At 43.0% G+C, this 21,880-nt stretch overlaps 1 protein-coding gene across 2 annotated transcripts in view; it reads right to left on the bottom strand.

Annotated features, from left to right (window-relative positions):
• Positions 1 to 12,843: 12,843 nt before the first annotated feature.
• LOC139265683 (AN1-type zinc finger protein 5-like) overlaps positions 12,844 to 21,880 on the bottom strand; it is a 29,889-nt gene continuing 20,852 nt past the window's right edge. The window contains exons 5-6 of one of the 2 annotated variants that reach the window (XM_070882928.1): positions 19,520 to 19,645; positions 12,844 to 17,469 (exon numbers count right to left, since the gene is read on the bottom strand). In XM_070882928.1, coding sequence (XP_070739029.1) covers positions 17,321 to 17,469; positions 19,520 to 19,645 — 275 coding nt within the window. In that variant the 3' untranslated portion in view covers positions 12,844 to 17,320. Of the gene's footprint in view, positions 17,473 to 19,519; positions 19,646 to 21,880 lie in introns of both variants that reach the window. The other variant, XM_070882917.1, reaches the window with a different exon arrangement.

Here is a 21,880-nt window from a genome sequence, read left to right as displayed (position 1 = left end):
GTATTATGGCAGCAGGAGATAAGAGCAAAGAATTGCCTACAACTGTTAAAGGCGGGCGGGCACCACCTGAGGTTTCGATAGATGAAATCCTCGAACAGTTGAAAGAATACATAGAGCAAGAATTCAACTTATCTAAAACCTGTATTAAGATCAAACAAAAGTACGGAACCTCCAAAGGACAATGGTTCTTGGACGAGATTAAAAGGGTCTGGGGAAAAACGACCCGTATGAAAAATAAAGAGTGAACTAGATGGTCCCTAGTGGTTATGGGCCAGATTTGAAAGCGGAATGAAATTATAATGCGTTCCCAACATGATCGAGAACTGACCAGTACAAAGGATCAATTGCAAGCAGTTTGTGCGCAGCTGCGACAGAAAAAGCTTGAACTTGAAAAGCTGGAAGCGGAAGTTAGAGATCTTAAAGGTGAAGTTAAAGAATGGAAAAAATCATTCGGTCAAGAGACAGTAATAGGAAAAGGAAAATGTATCGGTCAATTCCCAGGGTACCCATGTTTGGATAAATTAAAAGCGCAAACCCGAAGACACGACCGAGGAATAGATACGAATTCTGAATCCTCCGACGATACAAGGTCAGAGGATGATGAATAATTAGGGGTGTGCTTTGCCCCGTTTAAAAAAAGACGAGTTGTAGTCAAATCAGAAGAGACTGCGGATGAGGGCGGAACCAAAAAAACGAGGAAAAGGGTGTATGAAGAATACTTATTTCATGATCCGGCAGAACCAGAGAAAATTGATAAATGGTCCAAGGAATTGCCCAATCCAAAGAAAGGGGGAGTAAAAACGTGGGACCAATTGGACCGCTTAAGAAATATATATCAACTTCATCCCTGGGACAGAGTGCAAATTTTGACCATAATGGTGCCAAAAACACAGGGAAGAAAATTGCACAACAAGGTAGAAGAAGCTTTGGGGCAGGATGAGCAAGAATTAGATGCAGGATGGGAGGCGATTAAACACTGGCTGCAAACCTTCAGTCCAGCTAAGACAGACTGGGGAAAAATTGCAGCCTGCCAACAGAAAGGAACAGAGGAGGTTCTGGAGTATGACGAGCGGTTTAGATGCATGTGGCTAGAACATTCGGGTGTGAATAATACGGATGAGGAAATAGATGAACAAGTGTTTGGACCCCTGAAAGCAGCTTTCGTGGCAGGTCTAAAGCCAGAACTGTCCAAAATGCTTAAGGTAGTGTTACTGGACTGGGAAGGTAGAGGAACTACCTTTGCAGCATTGGTGGATCGATGTAACCAATTAGATCGGGATATGGGAGCTAAAGTCCGAGCTATACAGGCTATGGGATGGAAATCCCAGGATTCCGAGAAACAGTCATTAGGAAAATTACCCAGAAAATGTCATTATTGTGGGAAAGAAGGTCACTGGGCCAAGACGTGCAGGGCAAAACAGAAAGGTCGTGGCTGGGGAAGAGGACGCAGCCAGGGATACAATTCAGCCAACAAGCCAGGCTTGTCACAAGATAACGACCTCATAGAAGCATTTAAGCGACTGACAATACAACAACAGAAGGAGTTACTTGGGATAGCAAAAAACGGTTAGAGCCCACCCTGGCCCCGCTCCTCGCACTAATACAACAGAGGGGAGATGGGCTATATATAACTGTGAGGGTGGGCGATAAGGATGTGGACTGTCTTTTAGACACAGGGGCAGAATTAACATGCTTACCCCTACAATATGGAGACTTTTTGCCGTTGGATGGTAGGGCCTATGGAGTTGGGGGCCATAAAATGGAAATTAAAAGGACAATACCGGTACTTATAGGGCTGGGTCCACATGAACTAACCACGCCGGTCTGGATAGGCCCAGTAGATCAACCCCTTTTGGGAATGGACATTCTAATCCAAATAGATTCATCGTTGCATTTCGAGAATGGTCGGGTGACATGGTCAATTAGAACTTTGAAGAAAGAAGAATTGAAGGAACACCCGATATGGGCTAAAGATAAGAACGATTGTGGCCTACTCCAGATGGAGCCTGCGTCATTTACCGGGACCAAGCCTCCATGCACTAAACAGTAGCCCATCAGTCCAACTGCCATCGCGGGAATCTTACCGGTTATTCAGCAATTGGAGAAACAAGGGGTGCTTATTAAAACGCATAGCTCCTCCAATAGCCCCGTGTGGCCGGTACAGAAATCTAATGAGATTTGGCGTTTCACTGTCGATTATAGGAAAGCTAACCAGTGTATTGATCAAAAAGCTCCTTTGGTCACAGATCCCTCCACCATTTTTAATGCCCTCAAACCGGAACATAAATATTTCTCGGTTATAGATATGGCCAACGGATTTTGGTCGGTGCCTCTGGCATCGGAGGTTCGACAGTGGTTTACATTCACGGTCCAAGGACAACAGTATACTTGGACCTGGTTACCGCAGGGTTTCCACAACAGCCCTACGGTATTCCACATGGCTTTACAAAGCCATTTGTGAGAATTACCTCCCCTGTCATCCACAGTCATCCAATATGTAGACGATATTCTGCTAGCTTCAAACACAGAAGAACAGCATGAACAAGATTTACGAGCTTTGCTGGACCACCTTCGGCTGAAAGGACATAAAGCCAGCATCGACAAAGCACAAATATCCCAAGAAGAGGTTGTATACCTGGGACAAAAGATTTCACAAGGAAAGAGAGAACTTACCCACGTTAGAACTGCAGCCATTAGGGCTGCTAAAAAACCCACCACTATTCAGGAACTAAGGTCTTTTTTGGGATTGTGTAACTTTAACAGAAATTGGATTGGCTCCTTCACACAGCTTGCTCAGCCACTGAATGATATTTTAAAGGGGAAACGTGCCTCTAAAGAAGGAACAGCAAGAGGCCTTCCTGAGTTTGAAAAAGGCTTTGTGTTCGGCACCGGCTCTGGGAATCCCCGACAGTGGTAAGCCATTTAACCTATTTGTCCATGAGAAAGAAGGATATATGACAGCTATACTGACACAAGAACATGGGGATCGGCAAAGACCTATTGGCTATTATTCGGCAAAACTGGATGCGGTAGCCCTCGGATGGGGAAGTTGCCTAAGGGCCATGGAAGCTACATGTCGAGCGGCAATGACCACTGCGGGTCTAGTCCTCGACCAAAAGCTGATTGTCAAGTGTCCCCACACCGTACACGCTTTGCTGTCTATGAATAGAATGTCTCAGGTGACGGCAGCAAGATGGACCCGCTGGACAGCAGTTTTGGAAGCTCCTAATCTCCATATCATCCGGGCCAGCCCGGTTAATCCCGCAACTATGCTCCTGATGTCAGAATCGAGGGAGCAAGAGGGGGGAGAATGTGAAGAGCATGACTGCGTGGAGATTTTAAAAGAAACAGAAGAAGCAGCCTTAGCAGCAGAGGAGCCCCTACACAACCCAGACCTCATCCTGTTTACAGATGGTTCCTCCTTTGTTGACAATGGTTCTAGAAAAGCAGGATGGGCAGTTACAACCTTATATGACGTAGTGGCAAAAGGATGTTTACCCTCAGGAACGTCAGAACAGGCCGAGTTACGGGCTGTGTCAGAAGCATGTCGAATAGCAGAAGGACACACAGCCAATCACACTGCAAAGGTCTTGAGTAAGGATTACATTCCCCGATGGGGAGTCCCGAGTAGCATTGACTCAGATCAGGGAACACACTTCACAGATGCTGTCTGCCAAGAAGTCTGTAGGTTACTGAACATTACGTGGGATTTACACTGTCCTTATCATCCACAATCATCAGGACAAGTAGAACGAATGAATCGAACTCTGAAACAACGGCTTGCCAAATATCACCAAGAAGGAACACCATGGCCCCAGGCACTACCAATAGTGCTATGTAGCATTAGGGCAACCCCAAACAGAACTACAGGTCTAAGCCCATTTGAAATTATAACAGGAAGACCCATGTCGCTGCCAGGAACTATCGATTTACGGAAAGCTGATGTTCACTTAATGAGTGACACTTTGTTATCATACTGTCAGAACCTAACCAAAGCTATTAGTTCTGTTTCCCGACAGGTATCGGCAGCTTGGGGTAATCCATCTGAAGGAGGACACGACATCATCCCGGGAGTCTGGGTGTATGTGAAAAAGTTGCATAAAGAACCTTTGGGTGCCAAGTGGGAGGGACCTTATCAAGTGTTATTGACCACCCAGGCAGCTGTTAAAGTCCAAGGAAAGAAAGCCTGGATCCACGCTTCACACGTTAAACGAGCACCCGTAACTGAAGCTGAAATCTAATAAGGACAATTACTTTTTGCCAAAATGTATAAATTTACTGTATTATTGATTGTAGGTATTCTAGGCATAGGCCAACTTCTTACTAGCCAACCCTCTGCACCGAAGGGAAATAGTAGAGTAGCAAGGGAATTACATGTAAATACCTTTTTATATATGTCATACATTTATGCCAAACAAGGTAACATTTCTAGTTGTTGGGTGTGTGCGCATATTCCTATTCACTCAAAGGGAGGGATTCCCTTGAGGCCAGTTCCCTTGAATATCTCGGAAATGGCTGAGTGGATAATTAATCAAAACAAAACAGGCAATGCATTTCAGGATATGGAAAACTGGGCACGTAAATGGAAGTCAGCAGGTTACAATCTGACTACCTTTGAAGGGGGATACCAACCGTGCTACAATAATTCCAAACGGCCCCCATTTTTTGTTATCACTAATACAACGGGAATAGGAAGACCGGGGGAATCGGTCTGTCTGATTAGAAACATCAAAGGAGGCCAAAATATGGGGTATAGTAACTGCTCCCGATATTATAACATAATCAAGCCACGGAACCTTCCAAACTGGGCTGATGTGGGAATTCTTAATGTAACTGAGATTCTGAATAAAACAGATGGAAAAGCCTGGACAGGCCGGCCCGGAGTGTTGCTGACAAAGAAACAGCTAACATTCATTGCCTATAATGGCACCTATTGGGTGTGTGGCAACAAGACCTACCCTTGGCTGCCCCAGAATTGGATGGGATCCTGCTATTTAGCCTATATTGTGCCATATATGTATCATATAAAGTCACTGTTGGAACATTTACACCGTCCTAAGAGAGCTATCACAGAAACAGAGAGGTTCTTTGCCATTCTGATCCCCAGGTATGGGACCGCCAGACTGGCAAGGGAATCCATTAACATGGCATCCATTGTGGAACGGGTAGCCAATGATACCTCAGAGGCCCTAGTTAAAATCAATGCAGAAATGGCAGCAATCCGCACAGTAGCCCTACGAATAGACTGGCCCTTGATTACATACTGGCTGAAAAGGGAGGTACTTGCACCCTACTCGGAACTGAATGTTGCACATATATCCCAGATAGCTCCGAAGAAATTACCCACTTAGCGGAGCATATCCAAAAGGAGGTAGAAAAACTTAAGCAACCCCCATCATTCACTTTGTGGAGTGGAGCCACTGAATGGTTAGGTTCAATAGGAACTTCATTGGTGGAAGGTTTAATTCTATTTGTTGTAATTGTTTTACTTTTATATTGTTTGTTTATGTTGATTAAATGTTGTTGCGATCAGGCGGCTGTAGCTGCTGTTCCGCATGTGAGACACCTTGCAGGTCCCAGCATACCGTCTGTACGTGGCACAGGGGTATGTTATGCTTAAGGGAAGGTTGTTTACCGGTTGAACTAAGATATTGATTTGGGTTAAATTGGAATAATGTTAATTAACCTACTAAAACCAGACTTCCATTGTGGCCACGATGGAACTCGGGTTGGTGTAAATTTGTGTGGAAGCTACTAGTCCGGACATGTGGCGAAACACATCAACAAATTTTAGAAGGAAACTACATTAACATGTATGAAATTATTTTGTAGAATGTTTAACCTGTGATACCTGATGTTTTATGATTCAGTTTGTGAAAGAATCAAAGGGGGGATTGATAGAGAATTCAAACAGGCTGCATTTAGACAGGCTGTGAAAATTCACAGACAACAAGTCAGAGATGCTACGTGAGTGGTAGCATGTTGCATTAAGTCATCAATCAACTTGACATTTTAGGACCCTTGGGTAGCGAGCCAATTAAAAGGTTAAAAGACTATTAATTGAGCCAATAAGGTCAAAGAAGGCGAGTTCTTTTCTGTAAATTGATCCAGGTATAAGTACAGCCATTTTGACCATGTGGTCTCAGAAGAATAAAGACCTGGCTTAAAGCCAGAAGCTTGTTGCTCTCTGCCAGAAATAAAGTTACATTAAAACTACAATCGGAGTTCGTATTTCATTGGAAATTAAGAGATCTAACAAGTTAGGAGATCAAAACTGTACACAATACTCCAGGTGTGGCCTCACCAAGGCCCTGTACAACTGTAGTAATACCTCCCTGCCCGTGTACTCAAATCCCCTCTCTATGAAGGCCAATATGCCATTTGCTTTCTTAACCGCCTGCTGTACCTGCATGCCAACCTTCAATGACTGATGTACCATGACACCCAGGTCTCGTTGCAGCTCCCCTTTTCCTAATCTGTCACCATTCAGATAATAGTCTGTCTCTCTCTTTACTACCAAAGTGGATAACCTCACATTTATCCACATTATACTTCATCTGCCTTACATTTGCCCACTCACCTAACCTATCCAAGTCACTCTGCAGCCTCATAGCATCCTCTTCGCAGCTCACACTGCCACCTAACTTAGTGTCCTCTGCAAATGTGGAGATACTATATTTAATCCCCTCGTCTAAATCATTAATGTAGAATGTAAACAGCTGGGGCCCCAGCACAGAACCTTGTGGTACCCCACTAGTCACTGCCTGCCATTCTGAAAAGTACCCATTTACTCCTACTCTTTGCTTCCTGTCTGCCAACCAGTTCTCAATCCACATCAGCACATTACCTCCAATTCCATGTGCTTCAACTTTGCACATTAATCTCTTGTGTGGGACCTTGTCGAAAGCCTTCTGAAAGTCCAAATACACCACATCAACTGGTTCTCCCTTGTCCACTCTAGTGGAAACATCCTCAAAAAATTCCAGAAGATTTGTCAAGCATGATTTTCCTTTCACAAATCCATGCTGACTTGGACCTATCATGTCACCTCTTTCCAAATGCGCTGCTGTGGCATCCTTAATAATTGAATCCATCATTTTACCCACTACTGATGTCAGATTGACCGGTCTACAATTCCCTGTTTTCTCTCTCCCTCCTTTTTTAAAAAGTGGGGTTACATTGGCTACCCCTCCACTCCACAGGAACTGATCCAGAGTCTATGGAATGTTGGAAAATAACTGTCAATGCATCCGCTATTTCCAAGGCCATCTCCTTAAATACTCTGGGATGCAGATCATCAGGCCCTGGGGATTTATCGGCCTTCAATCCCATCAATTTCCCCAACACAATTTCCCGACTAATAAGCATTTCCCTCAGTTCCTCCTTCTTACTAGACCCTCTGACCCCTTTTATGTCCGGACGGTTGTTTGTGTTCTCCTTAGTGAATACCGAACCAAAGTACTTGTTCAATTGGTCTGTCATTTCTTTGTTCCCCGTTATGACTTCCCCTGATTCTGACTGCAGTGGACCTACGTTTGTCTTTACTTAACCTTTTTCTCTTTACATATCTATATAAGCTTTTGCAGTCTGTCTTAATGTTCCCTGCAAGCTTCCTGTCATACTCTAATTTCCCTGCCCTAATCAAACCCTTTGTCCTCCTCTGCTGAGTTCTAAATTTCTCCCAGTCCCCGGGTTCGCTGCTATTTCTGGCCAATTTGTATGCCACTTCCTTGGCTTTAATACTATCCCTGATTTCCCTTGATAGCCATGGTTGAGCCACCTTCCCTTTTTTATTTTTACGCCAGACAGGGATGTACAATTGTTGTAGTTCATCCATGCGGTCTCTAAATGTCTGCCATTGCCCATCCACTGTTAACCCCTTAAGTATCATTCGCCAATCTATCCTAGCCAATCCATGCCTTCAAAGTTACCCTTCTTTAAGTTCTGGACCATGGTCTCTGAATTAACTGTTTCATTCTCCATCCTAATGTAGAATTCCACCATATTATGGTCACTCTTCCCCAAGGGCCCTTGCACAACGAGATTGTTAATTAATCCTCTCTCATTACACAATACCCAGTCTAAGATGGCTTCCCCCCTAGTTGGTTCCTCGACATATTGGTTTAGAAAACCATCCCTTATGCACTCCAGGAAATCCTCCTCCACCGTATTGCTTCCAGTTTGGTTAGTCCAATCTATATGCATATTAAAGTCACCCATGATAACTGCTGCACCTTTATTGCATGTACCCCTAATTTCCTATTTGATGCCCTCCCCAACATCACTACTACTGTTTGGAGGTCTGTACACAACTCCCACTAACGTTTTTTGCCCTTTGGTGTTCTGCAGCTCTACCCATATAGATTCCACATCATCCAAGCTAATGTCCTTCCTAACTATTGCATTAATCTCCTCTTTAACCAGCAATGCTACCCCACCTCCTTTTCCTTTTATTCTATCCTTCCTGAATGTTGAATACCCTTGGATGTTGAGTTCCCAGGCCTGATCATCCTGGAGCCACGGCTCTGTAATCCCAATCACATCACATCTGTTAACATCTATTTGCACAGTTAATTCATCCACCTTATTACGGATATTCCTTGCATTAAGACACAAAGCCTTCAGGCTTGTTTTTTTAACACCCTTTGTCCTTTTAGAATTATGATGTAGTGTGGCCCTTTTTGTTTCTTGCCTTTGTTTACTCGGCCTTCCACTATTGCTTTTTACCTTTCTACCATCTGTTTCTGACTCCATATTACTTTGCCCTGTCTCGCTGCATAGGTTCCCATCCCCCTGCCATATTAGTTTAAACACTCCCGAACTGCATTAGCAAATGTTACCCCCAGGACATCAGTTCCAGTCCTGCCCAAGTGCAGACCGTCCCGTTTGTACAGGTCCAACTTCCCCCAGAACTGGTTCCAATGTCTCAGGAATTTGAATCCCTCCCTCTTGCACCACTGCTCAAGCCACGTATTTATTCTGACTATCCTGCTCCCTCTACTCTGATCAGCACGTGGCACTGGTAGCAATCCAGAGATTACTACCTTTGAGGTCCTACTTTTTAATTTAACTACTAGCTCCCTAAATTCAGCTTGTAGAACCTCTTCCCGCATCTTACCTATATCATTGGTACCTACATATACCACGACAACTGGTTGTTCACCCTCCCTCTCCAGAATGCTCTGCAGCCGTTTCGAGACATCCTTGACCCTTGCACCAGAGAGGCAACATACCATCCTAGAGTCTCGGTTGCGGCCGCAGAAACGTCTATCTATTCCCCTTACAATAGAGTCCCCTGTCACTATAGCTCTCCCACTCTTTTCCCCATCCTTCTGTGTAGCAGAACCACTCATGGTGCCTTCCCCTGGTAAGTCATCTCCCCTAACAGTATCCAAAAAGGTATATCTGTTTTGGAGGGAGATGACCGCAGGGGACTCCTGAAATACCTTCCTGGTCTTGCCTTGTCTCTTGGTCACACATTCACTATCTGTCCTAACCCTTACCTGCGGTGTGACCAACTCACTAAATGTGCTATCCACAACATTTTCAGCATCGCGCATGCTCCAGAGTGAGTCCATCCGCAGCTCCAGTGCCATCATGCGGTCTGTCAGGAGCTGCAGCTGGACACACTTCCCACACACATAGTAGTCAGGGACACTGGAAGTGTCCCTGACTTCCCACATAGTACAGGAGGAGCATGACACGGGTCCGAGCTCTTCTGCCATGACTTAACCCTTAAATTAATTTACTTACTAAAATTTACTTAAACACCAAACAGTTACTTAGTTCGCTGCCAATTAAACCAATCTAAAAGTCAATCTAAAAGAGAGTTATACTTACCAGTCGAACAGCCAACCACTTACCAGCTTGGCTGTGACGTCACTTCTCGATTTCGCACCCCTCTATCTTTGTCTGCAGCTAGTTTTGCCACAGCTTCATTTTCACTCCCTGGAGCGTCATACTCAGATGGCTTTTTAAAAGCAAAAACTGAGTCAGCATCTGATATTTCAATCACTCCTGCCTTATCTCTCAATCTCATCCAAACACAGTCCTGATTATAATCCATCACCGTGCCATATCGATCCAACACATCAGTCCCTAAAATTACCCTTCCATCGGGATTGGTCATCAGCATCGGTGCTGGGACGTTACAGGTGAGGCCTCCCAACTGAAGTTGCATCACCGTTAAACCCTTTAAGGGTTATATAACCCTTGCCCGCCGCTGCATGGTGTTCAGGGTATAGGGTGTGGATGATGATAACAGCTGAGCCAGTATCAAAAAGCATAATCTGCTGTCTGCCCCCTTTTAAGACTAATCTCCCGCTACCATCACGTTGGAACCCCACTTCTGACCAATCTTTGGGGGCCGCACCCCGTCATAGGGTCAATCCTTCAATGGGTCTCTCTAATGAGTGTGCATTGTCGATTGCGTGCACCGGTAAATGATTTTGCATCCGCCCCATGGCAATTTGGGTTTGTATAAGGGTTATCAATTGATCCAATTGTTGATCTGTCCCAGAGGGCTTGGATTCATCCCTCGGGAGGTATCTATTCGTTGCATCATGGTTCGGTGCTGGTCTGGGTCTGCTGCAGTCTTTTGCTATGTGGCCTACCACAGCGGAAAGAGCATGTAGCAAACCAGTTCCACCCACCCCTTCCTTCAACGACTATCTGTCCCACCTGTGACAGAGTCTGTGGCTCTCATATTGGACTGTTCAGCCACCAAAGAACTTACTTCAGGAGTGGAAGCAAGTCTTCCTCGATTCTGAGGGACTGCCTATGATGATGACCATCTTACAATTAAAGAACTGTCCCTTAAAGGGGTAGTTTCAAGATCCCTCCACCATTGACACGGGTTTATTTGCAGTCGGTGGTGACTTCTCCTTTAACTGGTCTTTTACCATCTTCCCAGGCTATTTGAGTGCTGGTCTCTATAACTGTCCACTGATTGGTGGGCCTCATGGCTATTCCCAGGGTGCTTTTAACTAAAGGGTGGAGTTGGGTCAGGAACATCGATTTAAATTGTTTCTGATTCTTTCCTGCTGTAGCATTTGCGGGTGACTGGTTCTGTGTACGTTGATAGATATCGTACAGGCGATTACTGAAGGCTCGAGGGGTCTCTTCTAGGCACTGCTTGGTCTGATTAAGCAGAGCCACTAAGTTAAAATTTCGGATCCTTAAATGATTTTGGATCCTGGTCATGAGTGCATCGGCCGCTGCGGCAGGCTGGAGGACTGCTTCTGGCAGATTATCTTTTAGGGAAGTGGAACAGGCCAAAAAGAGGACTCGTGTTAAGTCTTTCTCTTCCAACTCGGGATGACCCCTCCTGAAATTTGCCCACCTCCTAGTAACTTCCAGTCGGTCATCCCCATCATTAATGGGCCCCAACGTGTGACTACACAGTGTAGTGTCAGCACCAGATATAGATGTGAGTCAGTATGGTTACTGATGAAGCGACCGTGCGTATTATGTCGTAAAGAAGTGGTTACTACGGCTACGGTTGGCTCTTATGGCTCCAAGGTATCACATTCTACACCACTCTCCTGGGGGATTATACTGCCTTCCTTGCTCTTCCTAATCTGTCTCCCCCTTGTCCCCTTCTGCTGTCTGTTATGGCTCCCCGTGTTACTGCGGATACCAGGGCCTGCTGCTTCCCTAACTTACTTTTTAGTCTCGCTGTTTCTAGTTGGCACTGGGAGTGATCTGCCTCCCTATGTGGCTTCTTAATTACTTCCCTTAATGCCCCCCCCCAGCATCTTCTATCTCCTGCTGGAGCCTCAAGTTTTCCAATTTATATATTTTTAAACTCTTAAGTTTTTTTTTATTTGCTTCAACAATAGCTGCTGTGGCATTTAAGTTTGAGAGACTTTGTTATTGTAGCAATGAAGCTGTCTATTCGGCCCCTCTTTCTAATTGCTTAATACTGTGGTTTAATTGGCCAATTTCTTGCCTTAAATGCTGTATTTCTCCCTCTTAACTGCTTCACAAGTTGGAGGCCTTCTTCCTTTTGTTGTTTTATACCTCCAGTCTCTCTTTTAGTTGAATCTCTTTTACTTGCAATTCTTTTAAATCTTATATCACTTTGGCCTCCTGTCTCATTAATCCCTCATCGCTCCAGGCATAATAAAATGCGCTGAATGCCACAAACCTCTTTGCCAATTTTAGCCTTTGCACTCCTTTATCTACTCTCTCCTGGATAAGTTTTACCATCTCCCTAAATGATGCAGGTTGACCCTTGTGGATGTGCCGTGCCTGTGCCTTTAACTCTTCTATGTCTTGTATCAGGAACTTTTTGGACAACTTCTTCTGATAAACTAGCTCAACATTTCTTTTTATTGTTGGCTTTCTGTCCATGACCAATCACTTCATCCTGTGTCTTTTGAATAAAGCTACTGGTGGGTCCCCACTTAAACAGTTACAACTATCGAGACAAATGCTCCCGATTCATTTAATCGTTTATAGCTTATACACAACGGATTAGAATCGCAACTCCCGAGATTTCCAATTGTTCAAAAGAATCATCAAAAAGCTGTCTGGCCAGTTGCCCGCATTCTCCACCAATTGTAAGATTTCTAAATCTCTGCCATTAAATTTGACAGTGAGACGATTCTTTTGAAATAATTGGAAGTTTATTAAAACACACTCACATATCAGCAGTCGTCAATTATCCTTCAGATCTACCTTAGTTACAACAGAGATACACTGAGGTTAGAATAAAAAGCGATATACATTACTTTCCTTTGACTGGCTGGTTTAAACACACTGCTTGCTGTTTCAGCTGGTCTTAAGCAGGTCTTGTGCCTTGTCCAGAAGAGAGGTGGGGGGGGGGGGGGGGGGGGGGGGGGGAAGAACAGTTCCTGACTTGCGTTTTTTTAAAAAAATACATCAAGTTCATTGTTCCTCAGAAAGCCTCAGGATTGGATCTTGGTTCCAGGGCAGTTCTTTATTGGCTCTCCTCACAGGTGGCTGTCTGGATTAGTCCAGCCATCTCGATTAGTTTAATGGCTTTCCAATACACAAAACCTATGCTACAGCTCTGTAGGCTTCCATTTTGTTTCTTTCAAAACTCAGCCTTTCCGTATAATCTACATTTTTAACATTTATACATACACAATGTTAATCATTAATAACCACTTTTATTCTTTCAATGTCAAACATGATTTCCCTTTCATAAAGTCATGCTGACTCTGAATGATGTTTTTCCAAATGTCCTGCTACTGCTTCCTTAACAGACTCCAGCATTTTCCCAACAACAGATGGTCTATAGTTTCCTGTTCAAAATGCAATCTTCTAACCCAAAAGAGAATACTACCAACTGAGTCACGCTGACAGTTCTAAATTTTACAATTGTAATCATTCTGATCAAGAAATCCAGGCTGAGTTATGCACTTATTACGAGTTAATGAATTATGCACAAGCATTTGGTGATACATCTTTAATTTAACACTCAAAAATAATTCTGTATAAAAAAAAAGTTAAAATTTGTTCTCCCCTCTCCTAAAAAGGCACTGATTTATGCTGGAATACATCCCAGGGGAACCAGCAGTACCATACCCAAGTGGACTTCAGGTGCAAGCTCAGACATTGACAGCAGAACTTTCAGGCCCTACACCACCAGCGAGGCCTTGCGCAGAGCAGGCAGCTTTTCGGAAAATCCGAAAGCACCCATAATTTTCCAATAAGATGTCCATTGCTTGCAATGCTCGACTTTGGCATCGAAAGAGCATCAAAGTTGAGCCCAATCCTGTGCTCACCCAGTGTATGCATACATGTAATTTTCCAACAGCGTTCACTGGAGAAGGAGTTCTGGCTGATTTGTCCCAGCCTGCTCCATCACATGCCTGCCAACCTAGCTAAAGAGCACAGTTGTCAATTGGAGTCCTTGACTGCCAATCAATTTCAGCATCAGAGATTAAACCTACAACCTGCCTGACAGTACAGGACCACTGCAAGCAATGTATTCATCCATTGCTTTGGCAGAGGGCAGGTAAGGAGGAGAGAGGAGAAGTTTTTATGCATTATGCACTTACATTTCTTTAATGTAAAAGCAATTATTTTGAAGATTCTTAGCAACCAAATTTGATGAGTTTATCCAATGGACATCCATACAAAACAAAAATAAATGTCAGATATTCACATTGAACAGTTAGAGGTTACTGTTTGATAAATTCAACTGACAGTTCAGATACATAAATATAAACATGTTCTTTAATCTTAGTCCTTGTTAGATTGATGATAAAGTACTACATACTGGGCTCGTCAGAAAAATTTAAATCCATGGGATAAAAGGGCAGTAACATGGATACAAAATTGGCTATGGGATCAAAAACAGTTGTGGTGATTGGCTGTTTATACAGTGGCGTTCGCCAAGGTTCAGTACTAGCACCACTGCTGTTTTGATATACATCAATGATTTGGACTTGGGGGTGTAGGGCACAATTTCAAAATTTGCAGATGACACAACATTTAGAAGTATAGTAGTGAGGAAGATAGTAATAGACTTCAAGAAAAGAGGCTGGTAGCATGGGCAGACACAGATTAAATTCAGAGAAGTATGAGGTGATCCATTTTGGTAGAACGAGGAGAGACCACACACACTAAATGGTACAATTTTAAAGGGTGTGCAAAAGAGAGACCTGTGATTGCTTGTGCACAAATTTTTTGAAGGTGACAGGACAGGTTAACAAAGCACTTAAAGCATATGGGATGCTGGGCTTTGTAAATAGAGGCAGAGAGTACAAAGGCCAGGAAGATATGCTCACCCACTAGTTTGGCCCCAGCTGGAGTATTGTTTCCAACACACTTTAGGAAGGACACGAAGGCTTTGGAGAGGGTACAGAGGAGATTACTAGAATGGTACGCTGACAACACTCAGCTCTACCTCACCACCACGTCCCTAGAGTCCTCCACAGTCTCTAAATTATCAGACTGCTTGTCCAACTTCCAGTTCTGGATGAGCAGAAACTTTCAATTAAATATTAAGACCAAAGCCATTGTTTTCGGTCTCCACCACAAACTCTGTTCCCGAGCTACTGACTCCATTCCTCTCCCTAACATTTGTCGGAAGCTGAACTACACTTTCGCAACCTAGGTGTCATATTTGATCTGGAACGAGCTTCCGACCACATATCCAAAACCGCCTATTTCCTCCTCCATAGCCACAGCTCATCCTAGTCACCTCTAGACTTGACTATACCAATGCACTCCTGGCTGGCTTCCTACGTTTTACCCGGCGTAGACGAGGTCATCCAAAACTCAGCTGCCCGAGTTCCAAATCGCACCAAGTCCTGTTCACTCATCACCCCCGGTGCTCGCTAACGTACATTGGCTCCCGGTTAAGCAATGCCTCGATTTCAAAATTCTCATCCTAGTTTTCAAATCCTTCCATGGCTTTGCCCCTCCCTATCTCTTATCCCCTCCAGCCTCAGAACCCCCTCCACTTTCAGGAAGTGCTGAAAACAGTAGCTGGAAGAAAAACAGGTACAGGAACAAGGTTCATCTAGGTATGTACAACAGCTTATTCAGAGTTGGGGGTAGAAGAAACAAAATACAAGTATGGCAATAAAGCTATTCTGTCCATATTTATTTACATCCAATTTTGCATAAATGCTGACTAGCATGATTATATGCATTACATAAATATAAATACTTCTGTACAAATTACATACCCAAGATTAAAAATTAAAAAGGCATAAATACTGTAGTTTGTCAACAAAAAAACTTAAGCCCCTGTGTACTGTAGTTAAATGTGCAGAGTTATTGCAAGAATGAACAGTAATCAAGATCACAGCTTGGATAAAATTGTTAAGATTCTGATCACGCTACATGTCTAAGTTGTACTGGATTAAAAATGCAAATACTTAGTACATCACAGAAATCTTCCAATAACAGATTTAAAAAGTACAATAGCTTCAGTTAAGTATATTGCCATTTCTACAGTCAACATTTACACTGCTGAGGATGTGCAGTCCATGCAATAAGCCAATGCTACACTCCTACCATTGAATATATAGCCCAGTTATAATGCACTGTGGTATGTTAAAGGTGGGATTGGGTGAAGATGGTGCCAGCAGAAATATACTGCCTACTCAGTGGCAGAGCAAGGTCACACACAGCCGCTGACTATTTGAGCTAACTCATCTGCTCAAACATTAAGGACAAGTCAGTTTAGTAGACTGAGTGAGTTCAAGGAAAGAAGACTGGATGCCATATACAGTCATACTAGCCACACAAGGCCATCTCTTCCAGGTTCGCTTATTAGTGATATCAGGCCGCAAATTTCTGAAATTAGCATTATATTGCACATTTGGTATCCATGTGGCACAAGGAATCACTCACCAACATGCAGTATAACTGGGACATTTAAGTTAGTTGCCTGGACACAGCTTCAGTATGACTTGATTCACCAACACCTGTTCTGTTAAACACCTGTTCTGTTAAAAGCATGTGCAACTTTTGTTAACATAGCCTGCATTTATCATATTGAGCTACATGGAGCTAATGTACATATGCTTTGATAAATGAAATCAGACCCAACTGTTTTATGAAATGTAAAACAGGCTCATCAGATTCATTGGCCTCTACAACATTCTGCATTACTCAGACTGACATAGTTAAATACTTTCTGAACACATTACAGGTTGATTTTCTGTTTCAGTAGAGGCAAGGAAAAATTGCGTTCTAATTAAATATTGAATAAAACAACTAATTAACTACTTTGGAAACCTTCCCTATCTGCACAAGTTTTCCCTGAATAACCCCGGCATGAAAGTCATTAGCCTACAAAACTGGGTCCAAGTATGCCCAAATGAAGGCAGCTCCTAGAGTCCTTGTGGAATCAGCTACCTACCTTAAAATTCTATTTATTCAAAGATATGTTCTACTGTATCTTTTATATTCTCCTTTTAAATTCTATAGACCATACAAGAAATCCAAAGACTGAAATTTGCTTAGGCACTAGAAACACATTCAGGTTGACAAAGTTTTTGGTTGGTCATTTTACTCAATTAAAAGCACTACAACACATTGTCTGAAGTTAGCTTGGCACATCAACCACTGCTGGAAATCTCCATTAAACCAGCTCATACTGTCCATTTTGTAGGTCAATCGTTTCACTTGTCGTGATGTAGTACTGTGTGCTCAATTGCATCTGATAATGTCCAGCCACCTTACAATTAGAAGAAACTAGGTTTAAAGCATAAACTTGGAGAACAGACAAGGATTAAAACAGCCCATGCATCTGCTCTATGAAGGATCCCAAATAGATCAGAGGATAAAGGAATAAATGCAGTCTTTGATACTGTCCTCTTCAATTGCCTTTTTAAATCCTCTGAATTTTCTCAGCCACAATAATCGGGTTCTCTTTTCTGATTTTCATTGCTGCTTCTGCCTTGTAATCATACGGGCAATTGTGTTTATCTGAGTAACGATGATGTCCGCAAAACAAGTTCCCACATCGACAGTCAAAACCTGCTATAGAAAAAAGAAGTCATTTAAATAGGCATACTTGTGCTGAAGTAGTTTCATAGGCAGGAGGGTCACAGCTACCTAAGTGGCCATCATTTGCACATAAATTGTGATAGTGAGACATGAAAGGCCAGCTCAGTTCAACCTGATCTAGTCTTCAACTGTGTCCACACACATGCACTTACAGAAATCAGCCAAATCTTCACTTTTCCTCCCCAGATCCATCCCTTCAACAGCCATGGGGAATAGTGACAATTGGAAGATCTCCAGCAGAGTTATAGCAGGGACCAAACTGGGCACCTTCCTCATCTGTATGGCTAAAAAATGCTATTTTTCTAGCCTTTAAAAAAATGTCCCAAGACACTCGAGAGGTGGATAAAAAGGGATGAGCCACAGTAGTTTTTAAGAATGAATATGTGGAAGCTGGGGGAAGGGAGGAAGACATGGTCAGGTATAGTAAAGGAAAAAAGGGCAAGTAGTCAGAGATAGCCTTACAAATGGTAGAGATCTCCACAAAGAAACCACTGCACAAGATGATAACCTGGCTATGGGTATGAGCTTAAAAGGGCAAGGTTGACAAGACCGTAGGGCTTGAAAATCTCATTTTTGAAAATCAGAAATAACTAAGAAAACTATATAAAGTGCCCAGTGTATGGCCCAGGAAATCAAGCTGTGATTAACCTTTTTAATTATATAAAATGCTTAATGTAAAACACAAAAGCTGTAAATACTGAAGACTTGTAATCTGCAAGAAGTCCAAGACTCGCATTTAAAATGCTTAATGGTAATCTGTGCTAAACAATGGGAAACCCCTGACAAGAAACCCCAACACAATAGAAGCAATACTGACTAAGAAATCTTTTGCAAAAATGTAAACACTGATACTATGCAAGAACTATGATGAGACAGTGAGGTCCATGATAGCGCTAGACTATAGACCAGTTTTCCAAAGTGCTGATGCGTGCTCAAAGATAGATAGATCATCGATGGATCAAAGGAAGGATTTGATGGGTGGCAGGTAGCCATAGAAACAGAACATGAGAAAAGGCAGGGACATGAGCTCACAGACCACGGAACAGCAGCCTGCAGTAGTCAGAGAAGGGTGACCTGGTCAGTCATTAAAAGTTGTGCTCCACGAACCAGTCAGACCACCAAGTCAATCATGAGTGCGTAGGGAAATTGAGGCAGAGACTCAGCAAAGACGAGTGGGAACATAGCTGTCGTCAAGGGTGACCCAGTCATCAGAAGACGCGCATCACGACATGTCAGTGGACCAGTGGAACAATCGCGAGCATGCAGGGAACTGAGGAACTGGTAACTAGAACGTAGATTAGCAGCTCAAGGGACAGAGTGATGGGTGTAATGTTGATAACAGGTTGATCAGACTCAGCAAAGACTGTCACGCAAAGTGGGAACTATACATATTGGTATCTTGTCATTTTTTTTCCAGAGCTCTGAGAAGTAGCTGGTAGTGCTAACTGATTTGTAGCAGGCAAGAACAATTAATCCAGGACAAAACCATCGTCCTATAAGACAGATGAGTTGAGAAGTTGGAGGAGAGTGGGTTAGCAGAGTTTAAGCTGCAGTTTGAAATTGGCAAGGATGAATCACTGCTTGATGCAGAGACCAATCGAGGAAATCTTCCTCCTTCCTAGCCAACAATGGCAAACCCCACCCTCTGTCCAAAAAGCATTAAAAGTAGTAAGCATGACCAAATGATCTGTACAGGGTTGCTCGAACAGATTTTAATAGCAAAACTAAAGCAGTCAAAAATCAAAAAAAAAGTCCCCATCTTAATATTTACATTTTCACTATCCATAGAATGGAAAACAATTACTGTAACCAAGAGGAACACTAGATTCTTAGCAAATATAAAAGCAACTAGCTGGAAAGAATCCACTTCTTGCAGCTGATTGGAACCATGATAAAAATATATAAACTCTAAATTAAAGGCCACTGCAGACACTAATTCGGCCTTTAAAAGCACCAAATCCCTCTGCTCTTGACAAAGGATGTACATGCCCATTTCTCAGGTTACATGAGTCAGTCTCACCTGTAAGACCAACTTTTTTCCTGCATTGAAAACACCTGTTCTTCTTTGGTCGGGGTACTTCTGGAGACTTCTCTTCACTCCCTGATGTACTAGCTGGTGCAGCTAATGGAGATGGTTGTATTACAACTGTACAAACACAAGTAGGTAATTTAAGTTGCATGAATTCTGCAGTTATGTACATATCTATTCAAATAATTGCAATCCATGCTATAGTCCAACTTAAACATTATCCTGATTTACAATTGTGCAAATGCTTACAAGTTACAATAAAAATTCAAAGATTAATAAAAATTAGAATTGAAGGTGCTATATAAATGCAATTGGTCATACTACTCTGATATCAAACCCAAGCTTTGAGACATCCTCCTCCAGAGAGTTGTTCACAGCATTGTGTGTATTGCAACATATTCAGCATTCAATGCAATGAAGCTCTTGGGCAGTCCCACGGAGTCGAGGATGAAGCATTGTGGAGATCAAAGATTTCAAGCAGATGGCACTCTTGACATTTATACTGCAACATGAATGTTACAAAGCATTTTTCATTTCATAGTAACCCTAAAGATGCAGTGCGACAGCAATACAGCCCAACCAAATGCTGTGAACGACTCCCTGGAGGAGACGGTTTCTCAAAGCTTGGGTTTACTATCACATGGAGTAGTACGACAAAATATATAGCCAGGCATTGACCATCTCCCACAAATGAGTCTAACCACCGCTTCTTGATCACCAATGGCATTGCCACCACCAACATCCTGGGGGGCACCAGCCACAAATACTGTGGCAACAAGAGCGGGTCAGATGCTGGGTATTCTGCAGCAAATAGGTTTAGGGGAGACAGAACTGTTTTGGGGGGGGGGGGGGGGGTGGTTAGTTATAGGGCTAGAGGAGGTTACAGAGATAGAGAGGAACAAGGTCATGGAAGAATTTACTAAACAAAAATGACAAATTTTAAGTGTTGGGGATCCTGGAGCCAAATATAGGTCAGCAAGCAGGGGAGTGGGGATGTAGGAGATACAAGCAATGCTCAGTGCTCATTTGGACATGAGCAGCAACTTTGGATGATCTCAATTTGAGGGGCTGGAATTCCAGCCAGAAATCATTGGAATAATCAAGTCAGGAATGACAAAGACCCAAGAAAGGGGAAGAAGCAGACCACATTACAGATGGAAGCAGTATGTGTGATGGAAAGGATGTGGGGTTGGAAACTCAATGAGATCAAACAGGATGCCGAGATGGGAAAAAGTCTGGTTCAATCGGAGACAGTGGATGGTTATGGGTACAGAGATTGTGGCGTGGCTAAAAGCAATGGCTTTGTTCTTCCAAGTGTTTAGCTGGAGGAAATTGAGGCTTGTCCAAGATTGGATATTGGACAAGCAATCTGATAGAGGAAGAGGTTGAGAAGTAGAACTGGGCATCAAGAATTATTCAGCACTTACAACACAGACAAGCCCAGCCATTCGTCCAACTTGTCAATGCTGACATTTATACGCCAAACAAGCCTCCTTCCACCCTTCATTCTAACCCAAGCATAGCCTGATGTTCCTTTCTTTCTCATTTATGTGCTTATTTAGCTTCCTATAAATGCATCTATGCTTTTTGCCTCAACTACTTGTGCTAGCAGGTTCAACATTCTTAACACTTTGGGTAAAGAAGTTTCTCCTGAATTCCCAGTATTTATGACTTAGTTTTGGACGGCCTCAAGTGGAAACTTAAAAAAAGTCTACCCTATAAAATCCTCTCTTAATAATGCCTCTATCCTTTTTAATAAAAAAAAGAGACCAGAACTGTGCAAGTGTGGTCTAGCCACACTTTCCATTTTTAAATTCTACCCCTCTGGAAATGAAACTGTTTTGGTTTGCTTTTAAAAAAAATGGCCTTATTAACCTGCGTGGCTACTTTTAGTGATGTGACCATCTGTATGCCTAGATGCTCCTCTATCCTATTCAGACCCCAAGCAGTACATGGCCTCCTTATCCTTCCTACCAAAATGCACCACCTCACGTATTGAAATGAATTCATCCCATGCCCATCCTGCAAATTTATTGTCTTCCTATACTTTGTCATTTCTTCCTTTACATTAACTACACCACCTAATTTGGTGTCATCCACAAATTTCCTGACTCCAAATCATTAATGGATATTATAAACTGTGGTCCCACCACTTCCCACCTTTTGCCAGTCTGAGTAGCTTCCCTTAACACATACTGTTTTGTAGCCAGCTTGCTACCATTCTACTACCAGTCCTGACTCCACATGTGGAAGCCGATCCCATGTCTACAGATTACATAGTCAATGGGTGGTCTGTAGATGGTAAAGTGGAGAGGACCAGGGAACTCTGAAGGCAACATTAGGCGAGTGAGG

This window comes from Pristiophorus japonicus, chromosome 1 (assembly GCF_044704955.1).
Source record: "Pristiophorus japonicus isolate sPriJap1 chromosome 1, sPriJap1.hap1, whole genome shotgun sequence".
Lineage (NCBI taxonomy): Eukaryota > Metazoa > Chordata > Chondrichthyes > Pristiophoridae > Pristiophorus > Pristiophorus japonicus.
Note: the sequence above shows the minus strand (reverse complement) of the source record. Positions and strands in the feature narration are given on the sequence as shown.